General features: G+C 53.5%; 1 protein-coding gene across 14 annotated transcripts in view; it reads left to right on the top strand.

Moving 5' to 3' along the window:
- The window catches only part of PTK2 (protein tyrosine kinase 2), a 232473-nt gene extending 230113 nt beyond the window's left edge, over window positions 1-2360 (top strand). For all 14 annotated transcript variants that reach the window (XM_049633432.1, XM_049633430.1, XM_049633442.1 and 11 more), the window contains one exon: window positions 1124-2360. In XM_049633432.1, coding sequence (XP_049489389.1) covers window positions 1124-1336 — 213 coding nt within the window. In that variant the 3' untranslated portion in view covers window positions 1337-2360. The remainder of the gene's footprint in view (window positions 1-1123) is intronic.
- The last annotated feature ends 7869 nt before the right edge of the window (window positions 2361-10229 follow it).

The following is a 10229-nucleotide window of genomic DNA, read 5'->3' on the forward strand; positions in this document are numbered from 1 at the left end:
CTCCGGGAACCCCCTTCTCCCCACCCCCCCCCCCACACACACACACAAGCAGCCGCTCACCTGTCGGCATCACGCCGCAGGCTGGGCCTGTCCATCCTCCCTTCCGCCGCCCCCCTCCCCTCAGTTCCCACAACAGCCTCTGAGCTGCCTCCTCTGCCTGTGGCTCTCCCGCCCCTCCCTCCCACTCCCACACGGCCACCAGGGCCCTGTTGCCAGAATTCCTCTCCGGACGATGGCATTCCCCTCGCTAAAAATCTCCTAGGCCTCCCATTGTCCCAGCGGGATGGAGGTAATTTGTGAGGGAGCCAGCCTCCTTCTACGGTCATTCTCCTCTGTGAAGTCTCCTGACCCTCCCAGAACGAATGGATTGTGTCTTTCCGTTGTGGATTCATCCCAGCGTATTGGAGGTAGTTGTGCGCAGGCTTCTCCGCACCAGACTGCACACAAGTGTGTCCGTTTCCTTCCTTAATCCACACCACCAAGTGCCTCGTACGGGTGTGCGCAGTAATCAGTAAAGGACCGAGCAGTAAATCGTCACCGGCTGAATAAGCAGACGGGGAGGGAGAGACACCCGAGCAGAGCATCCCGATCCCCGAGGCGGCTTCTTCCGCCACTGCTACCCCCGCTCCAGCCTCTCATCAGTTTGGGAGGGCTGCGGTGGGACCGGGGTGTCCTTCTCGCACAGCAGAGGCAGGTCCTGAGCCATGGTTGGTCTTGTAGGAAGAGCACTAGACTGCGAGTCCAGACCCAGGTTTCTGTCTGGAACCGGAAGCCAGGCAGCTGGGCAACCTCAGCGCGTCTCCTTGTGTCTCGGCGCCAGGCTGGGGGCCTCCGAGGTTCCGTCAGAACCTGTGATTCCTTTAAGAAGCCAGAGTCCTGCCAGTCACTGAGATTCGTGGTCGCTGAGGGCTTTGGTGGAAAGAGGCTGCTGGTGCACACGGGCGCATGCATACTCTGTCGGCCGGTTTCCTAGAGGAAACGCTGATCTTACCCCGTCTACCTCGGGCAGGTTTGTTTACGGGGAAGAGCGTTTCTTCTCCGGAGGCGCCCAAGGCAGGTGCATAAGGGTTGCCTGAGCGGAGCGCGGAACGTGCCCGTCCTGACACCTCTCTTGTGCTTCCAGATCGAGATGGCCCAGAAGCTGTTGAACTCCGACCTGGGCGAGCTCATCAACAAGATGAAGCTGGCCCAGCGGTGCGCCATGACCAGCCTACAGCAGGACCACAAGAAGCAGATGCTGACCGCCGCCCACGCCCTGGCCGTGGACGCCAAGAACTTACTCGACGTCATCGACCAGGCCAGACTGAGGGCACTCGGACACGCGAGGCCGCGCTGAGGGGCCCCCCGGGCCTCGGGGAGGACGCGCCCCGGCGCCCCGCCAGCAGCGAGGGGCTCCCCCCGTGCCCGGGGCTGTGACTGACGGCCGGTTCAGAACCTCTCTCGGACAAATTTAACCGCATTTGATTTGAGTTCGTTGTTTGGTTTTGTTTTTCTTTAATCATGGTGTTCGGAAAAGTCCAGGATCCAAAATGTGGCATTTTTCTGAGAATGAAAATTGTTCGTGAGAAGCTTTCAAGAATCACCAAGAACAGATGACCGTCCCATGAGGGCGTGTTTCCGTGGAAACGGCCCAGTGCGGGGCCTGAGCCAGCTCAGCTGCGCACAGGCAGAGGAGACCGGGCAGAGAATTCCGGGAAACCCGAGGGGCTGAGAACTCTTCTGCGTGTGCAGAGTGGCCAGCCAGACCGGAGTTTCTGCTGTGAGGACGCCCTTCCGTCGCAATATGCAAACGGCACTCTAAGAGAACATCAGAGCTATATTTTGAAGACTTGGGTCATTTCAGAAACAAACAGAACAACAGCCACCCTTCTGTCTTTCCCGCCTTTTACTTTCCTGTTGGATATGTGAAGATTCGGTTGGAAGCTAGCTGTAGACCACACTAAAAAACTTTTGTCTTTTTTCACCAGAATAATGTGCCAGTTTTTTGTAGCAATGTTATTTCTCTTGGAAGCAGAAATGCTTTGCACCAGAGCACCTCCAAACTGCATTGAGAAGAAGTTCTGGAACCATCCCTGTTTTCCATTTTTATATAATTTATAAAGAAAGACGAAAGCCATGTTGACTATCTTGCAGCCACTAGAGCTGACTAACCCTTCCTTGTGTCTGTCTTCCCAGGAGGCGAGTAAGCAAAGCAGAGAGAGTTGGTTTTCTTTTGATGTCCAGTTACACCATCCATTCTGTTAAGTAATTTTGAAGAGCATACCCTCCCTTTAGTTTGTCGGGGGATATAAATTATTCTCAGGAAGAATATAATGAACTGTACAGTTACTTTGACCTATTAAAAAGGTGTTACCAGTAAAGTTGTCGGTGTAGTAGCCTTTCTTTGGGTTCCTTCAGACCCTTTAAAAGTTTTCAGGCGACTTGTCAGATAACATACAGGAAAGCTCTCGACAATTACTGGTCCTTCTTTCCCTGTCTTCTAGATAGGTCAAGGATTTTAGCACAGGAGGATGGCCGCACACAAATCAGGCCTTTCTTTCCATCTCTGCCTATCACGTGCAAAGTCGAGAGAGGAATGATATCCATCTGGGAGCCGTTGCCTCTGTGGCCTTGATGTCCTCATGGGCGTCGCGGCCTCGAGGACACAGCTGTGATCGGCTCTGTCACTAGGGAAACGGTCAGCATGCGGTCCCCCAGACCCGCCCCAGTCTTGCCAGAACCTCTGAGCCGGAGCAAACAGCACTGGGCTCTGCAGACGGGAAAGAGCCAGGAGCCGAGCTCCCGAGTGGAGGGATTGAGGGGATGTTCCCAGGTACATACATATTCCCATGGCTGCGGCGGCCGCTCCTTCTCTGGGCCCAGGACACCGACTTCCTGGGAGGAAAAGGCCAGGGGGTGTTACCCTGAGTTTCCCTCACTGTCCCGCTTCCTCCTCGCTGCAGTGGTGGCCGTGAGGTTGACGCCCCCACATACGTCACAGGGGGGCCTGCCGTCGGGCCAGTGTCCCCGGGGAAGGGGGCCCAGTCGCCACGAGAAGCACTGCCTCACAGCGAGAGTCGCTTGAAATCGTACCCTTTTCCTCCCGGTGTGTCTCGTCCTCTGGCGCGAACAACTGAGGTAGGTCTCGCGCATCCTGTGAGGCAAAGAAAGAAACGCATTTTGGTCGCGGGAACGGGCGAACACGGGCCAGACGGCGTGGTGTCCGCACGGGAGCTGGCCTGTGGTGTGCTGGCGCAGGGGACCGAGGGACTGTCACAGGGACGCTCGGGGACTCAGCTGTGTCACCCTGCGGGGGACCCCGACCTGACGTGAAAGCCGGTCCGCGTCGGGCAGGAGGAGCACGACAGACGGTGAACGTCCCCCACTCACAACCTCACGTCTGGGTTCCTCCAGCTGGTTTGTACCTAACAGGAGCTTAGTTAGGGAGTACTTCACATAGAGAGAGGGCACACACACGGTGCTCGCTGAACTTGTCACGAAGCAGCAGTCTTGTAACTGACGCCCGATTCAGACACAGCGTAGCGCTTACGGCACCCCGGTCCCCGCTTCGCAGGAAGGTGGCAGCCGCCCGATTGTCCTCTGTCTGTCCAGACGGCGGGAACCTGTGCGGGAGACCGTTGGGGGGCCTTCTTCTCCGGGTCTGCACAGAGTAGGGGACACGCTGCCATCCCTCGGGAGGCCCCCTCTCCACTTGGCCGCCAGTCCCCATCCTGCCCCGGGCGGTGGCCCCACCTCCAGCACTAACCCTCCACCCGCTTCTAGGAAGCCGCCGTCTGCACTCTGGCTCTTCACTCATTGACATCTCGGACTGCCCGTGCTGCGCGCGCATCCCGTGCGGCCCGCGTTCCGGCCGCCGCAGCCCGTTCACCTGTGCACCTGCTGCATCGTTACCGACACTGCCGCGGGCGTGTACGTGCACGTAACACATTCCCGTTTCTCGTGACAAACAGCCGTGGGTGCTGTTTCTGGGACTTACGGTAAGTGTATGTTCGACTTCCTCAGAGACCGCCAAACCATCTTCGCATGTGGTTGTGCCGCGTCGCACCTTGACCAGCAGTGTCTGAGCCTCCCCGGTGCCCATTCCCGTTGGTCCTGTCATTTCAGACTTGGTGGCAGTTTGCATCTCTGATGTTAAGCATCTTTCTCTATGCTAAGCGTTCCTTACCTCTTCTGTGAAGTGTCTGCACAAATATGTTGCTTTTTTTGCAACGGGACTGGTGAGCATTTATTTATGAGTGCTAGAGCCTCCTTATGTGTCCCGGGTGCTCGTCTCGTCACATTCCCACTCCGGAGGGGAGCCGTTCACCCTCGTACGTCGATTCTCCCTCAGAGTCTCCAGGCATCTTCCCACACCTTGATTTCAGACTTCCGGCCTCCAGAACTGGGGGAGAGGAAGTTTCTGTTGCTTTAAGCCTCCGATTAGCAGCCCCGGGACACTAGTCCTGCCTCCAAGTGCTTCAGCGTGCGTCTCCTGAGAGCAAGGACACTTACACGCACGACACGGCCTCACACTCCGAAGACTTCCCGTTGTCTAATGTACGAGCCGCCAGTAACGTGCGTTACATCCTTTTCCCCCAAATCCAAAACCCAGTCCCGGGTCGTGCCTTCATTTGGTTGTGCTGGTGTTTTGGCGGTGCTGGTTTCCAGGAATTTTGCAAGCTCTTTGTCAAACACCGCCGTTATTAGAAATTAAGTTATATACACCTATAACTAATTAAATTATATTGGAAACTAAGGTAACAAGCGCACAGAACTCAGCGCTTCCTCATTACTACATCGTGCTGTCACCTAAGCTCTCGGGCTGTGTGTCGATTGTGGTTGTTTGACTACACGCTGTGTGACCGTGTGTTCTGTGCGTCCCTGCCCACGTCTGCGTTCGGTGACCCCACCTCGGCAGCTTGAAATTAGCCAGGGCGGGAGTATCTCTACCGTGGAAATCGGCAGACACTACAACTCTTCCTCTGGGAACCTGTTGTCCACTGTTCGTGGCACACGGCTACCCTTTAGTTCCCTTTGTCTTTCATGACTGTATTTTTTAAGAATGCAGGCCAGTTGGGGACAGTGACCCTGTTTCGGCTTGCCTGAAGGCTCCGCGTTACGAGATTCAGGCCGGCCAGCATGTTCCGTACCTGGTGACGTGAGCCCCGTGGTTCCGCTTACTCGTTCTTTCTCCCAGCTTTGGGGGTGACGTGGCCCGCGGTGGTGCTGAGTGGACCGAAAAGCTTGACTGGTGCCAACACCCTGTGCTTCTGAATGTGCTCTGGAGACGACAAGGCAGCCCAGTGGGGATCCAGCCGGACTTGCTTTCTATCTGTCACTAAGGCAGTGACTTTGCAGAAGGGAATCCCCCCCCCACACACACACCCTCACAGCCGCCAGGACTCTGTGAATGTTTATATGGATCTGGAGTAAAAAAGGCGGGGCGGGGGGACGCCTGGGGGTCAGTCGGTTAAGTGTCCCACTCTTGATTGCCACTCGGGCCACGATCTCATGATTTGTGAGATCGAGCCCCGCGTCGGCTCCGTGCTGACAGTGCGGAGCCTGCTTGGGATTCTCTGCCTCCCTCTCCGCCCCTCCCCTCCCTCTCAAAATAAAGAAATAAACTGAAAAAATAAAATGGACCGGATAGCGGCTGGCTTTCAGTTTTGCCCTGCGTTACACATTTTCCTGGGTGACCTGGGGCCGGGCACCTGGGTGGTTTTCTCGTGGGCGTTTCTGTAACTCGGCGTTGCTCCCCCACCCCCCAGATGGTGTGGGCACTCACGGCCACCGCACAGCCTCACAGGTGCGCCCCGACTTACCCGGGTGTGGGGCACCCTCGTCATTGTTGGACACGGGCCTCTGGAGACACTGCCAGGACACAGGTCAAGGTCAGGGCCCAGGTGCCAGAGAAGGCCCAGCGCCTGCGAGTCCACAGAAACGGACCAAGAACTACAGCTCATCCCCACGCAAGCAGCCCGTGACGACTGTCACCGTGGGACTTCAGTACCCACGTGGGATCGGCACAAAATTTAACTGACTTTCTGGAAAACGGGGGTGTGCATCGGGGTGAGGGAAAATCCTGCTTTCCAGGCATAGTCTGCAGGAGGCAGGGGGCTGCACACCCTCCTATGGTGAACCCCATTGTGTCGGCCTCTCTGTCCCCTCCTCTGTGACACACAGCCATGTGTGAACCTCCCTGCGTCCTGACAAGGGCCCACGTATTCGTGCACGTGCGTGTAGTTACAGAAGCAGGCCTAAAGGGCCGTGTTATCTAACGCTTTCATTTGGTTCTTTTTTTAAAAAATATTTTTAACATTTATTTATCTTTTAAGGAGAGAGAGAAGCAGAAAGAGGTAAACAGAAGATCTGAAGCGGGCTCCATGCTGTGAGCACAGAGCCCGATGTGAGGCTTGAGCCAGTGAACCGTGACGTGAGGTCATGACCTGAGCCGAAATCAAGAGTCAGCCGCTTAACCGACTGAGCCCCCCAGGTGCCCCTGACGCTTTCATTCTGAAATATAATCAACCTTATCAAGTATAAGAGGCTGTTTAAATCCATTGGTTTTACTATATTAATTTCGGCACCTTGACAAATGTGTTTATCTGCAGAGAAAACAGGAAGAAGCATGTGTGGAATTGTGTGACAAACACCTACTCTTTCTGTCTCTGTGAATTTCAATTTCTTTACAGGTTTTCAGGCAAACAACTTAGTATTAACCCAAGACTCAAAGTCAATTAGGAATTTTAAAAGTTGTGTTTAGATTGGGAAGAAAGAATAATGAAATCGCTGGTGGTATTAAAATTTGCAGCAGATGCAAAAGACATGACTAGACGCTTCTCCAAAGAAGACATCCAGATGGCCAACTGACATGAAACGACGCTCAACGTCACTCATCACCGAATCAAATACAAATGCAGATCAAAACCACACCGAGATACCCTCACGCCGGTCAGAGCGGCTACAATGAGCAACTCAGGAAACAACAGATGCTGGCGAGGACATGGAGAAGCGGGAACCCTCTTGCACTGTTGGTGGGAATGCAAACTGGTGCAGTTGCTCTGGGAAACAGTGTGGAGGTTCCTCAAAAAACTAAAAATAGAACTACCCTATGACCCAGGGTGGTATGTATCCACGGGATACGGGTGTGCTGTTTCGAAGGGACACATGCACCCCAGTGTTTCTAGCAGCCCTATCGACAATAGCCAGCGTATGGAAAGAGCCCAAATGTCCATCGATGGATGAATGGATAAAGAAGATGTGGTGTATATATATATACAATGGATATATATATATATATACTCAGCAATCAAAAAGAGTGAAATCTCGCCATTTGCAACAACGTGGATGGAACTAGAGGGTATTATGCTAAGCGAAATTAACCAGCCAGAGAAAGACAAATATCATATGACTTCACTCATATGAGCAATTTAAGATACAAAACAAATGAACATAAGGGAAGGGAAATAAAAATAATATAAAAACCGGGAGGGGGACAAACATAAGAGGCTCTTAGATATAGAGAACAAGCAGAGGGTTGCTGCAGGGGTTGTGGGAGGGGGGGTGGGCTAACGATAAGGGGCACTAAGGAGGACACTTGTTGGGATGAACACTGGATCCCACACCTGAAATCATTGCACTAGATGCTAACTAACTTGGATGTAAATTTAGTAATAACACTTGCCCAGATAAACAAGACATTTGATTTTATTTTTATTCCCAAGTCAGTACAGCTTTGATTGCATTTTTAAAATATCACCAACATTGGGGCACCCGGGTGGCTCAGACGGTTAAGCGTCTGACTCTTGGTCTCAGCCCAGGTCATTGTCTCGTGGTTCCTGGGATCAAGGCCCACGTCAGGCTCCACTCTGGCCGTGCAGAGCCTGCTTGGGATTTTCTCTCCCTCTGTCTCTACCCTTCTCCTGCTCGCTCACTCTCTCTCTCTCTCTCTTTCTCAAAATAAATAAAACCTTTAAAAACAAATAAACAAAATAAAATAGCACCAATAAACCTGAAAAATCATCAGCGTCTTGCTGTTTCTGTGGCTGGACAACTTACATCTACTCATCAGCCTGCTGAACTGTTCCTTTTTTAGAAACAGATACCATCCAACATGTTCTGACATCCTTGTTTTCAATTCTTGTGGCTTGCTGAATCAAAGCAGCTGAGTTTGATGCAAGTTCAATGTCCCTTCCTTCAAGAATTAACTCATCTTTCTGGGCTTGAGATACTGAACAAGCAAGACCTGGCCTCGTCCGAATCCTGTGGGTGTTTTCTCACCCAAGAAATGTTGGATTCCTAGAAGAGAACCATTCTCCTGAGTAACAACGCTGATGGGGGAGCGCGCGTGCCCGGCCCTCCCCCTGTAACGGAAGCCAGAGTAATGCCCTTGATCACGTTCTGTGCGGGGCTGCAGGTGGCGCGGCCAGCGGTCAGTTCTCTTCTCTTCCCCTCCGTTGCAGCCGGGAACCTCTTCTTTCTCCAAGGAGACTGAGTTCTCCGTCGATGTGACGGAAGTCCCTCCGCAGGGTTCCTCGGGGGTGCATCCCTTCAGGGTGACATCCACATTTTCTGGAATGTCGACAGTCGGCTGACACTGGTGTCCACCCCCGAGGTAGATGCGGCAAAGAGCAAACACGGCACTTTCTGCCAGAGGGAAGGAGCTGCAGCCGGCCACAAAACCTACGGTGTGCGCGGAGTTCGCGAGACCCGCCTACTTCCGCCAAGATGCTGGTGGCGGTGGTCCTGGCTCGCTTTGCATGATGACACCAAGAGTCTTCAGTATGTCCCTCAGGTGAGGATAGCCCACCTCCCCTAGGACGGCGCACAAGTTAGGGACCCTCATTCAATGACCTGCTTGCTTGTACTGTTTCATTTGTATTAGGTGCGTGAAGGAAAATAAATTCCACATAGTGGGTTGGCAATATGTTTTCACACATGAAACAAGAGAAAACATAATAGCTTGGCTCTTAAGCAAAGATTCACCAAATAATTTTGTGCGTGATCAGATTATCCAGTAGCTTTGGGTGTTTTTTTTTTTTCTGCAACTCTTGTTTCTTTTCCCTCTTGAGCCCTGTTAGATCTGCACCGTCAGTGCAGAGGGCTCCCCGAGAGTGTGGACAGACACTGACTGCCAGTCTGGGCCTGGGTGACCCGGCAGCAGGGACTTGACGGCCGTCACGCCCACATCGCCTCCCGCATAGGGAGAGGGAGGGTCCGTGTTTGAAAGCATTTCAGGGCGCCTGGGTGCCTCCGTTGGTTCGGGCTGACTCTCGGTTTCGGCTCAGGTCACGACCTTGCAGTTTCGTGGGTTCGAGCCCCGCACCGGGCTCTGCACTGACAGGGTGGAGCCTGCTTGGGAGTCTCTCTCTGTCTCTCTCTGCTCCTCCCCCACTCGTGCTGTCTCTCTCAAAGTTAAACTTAAAAAAATTTTTTTTAATAAAATGGAAACATTTCGAGGGGCACCTAGGTGGCTCAGTTATCACCTGGGCTAACTTCAGCTCAGGTCGTGATCTCGCGGTCCGTGAGTTTGAGCCCCGCGTCGGGCTCTGTGCTGACAGCTCGGAGCCTGGAGCCTGCTTCCGATTCTGTGTCTCTTTCTCTCTGCCCCTCCCCTGCTTGTGCTCTGTCTCTGTCTCTCTCAAAAATAAATAAGAACATCAAAAATAAGCATTTTTAGAAAACCGGAGTGGTCTCGGGGAAGGGCCTAGGTCTTTGTCTAGAACGCGTCTCAGGTGATGTGCGTGTCTGGCAGGTGACATAAGATGACACAAATCTGGGGGCCCACCCCAGTGATGCTGCTCCTGACCCTGGCCACAGGGTCACAACCACTGCTCGGCTGCATTTCCCATTTAGACGAGCAAGTGATCTGTGGGGGTCACGCTGATGTTGGAGGGACTGCGCCCTCGGTGCCACCAAACACCTGGGACGTGGTGGCTCATCCTCCCGGTCACCGAGCCACCCAGAATGCACCTGTAACTTCCTCACGGGGTTTCCAGCCCCTGTCACTGGCTGTCCTGACTCTCGAAAATAAAGCAGCACTAGCTGTAGGTCAGAGACTAGAAGTTACCCTTTCGGGATGAGATAAGGAGACTTGAGGTGGAGCGTCCGTGACGATGACGCAGACCATCCCTCTTCCTTCCACGAGCCCGGGGCCAGGAGTGTGCAAGACACCATCAGGGTGTCCCGGGCACAACCTCAGAAAGGCATTACCGGATTATATTTAAGCTGAGATTACTATTCTTGAAGGA

The sequence above is a fragment of the Panthera uncia genome, chromosome F2 (assembly GCF_023721935.1).
Source record: "Panthera uncia isolate 11264 chromosome F2, Puncia_PCG_1.0, whole genome shotgun sequence".
Classification (NCBI taxonomy): Eukaryota; Metazoa; Chordata; class Mammalia; order Carnivora; family Felidae; genus Panthera; species Panthera uncia.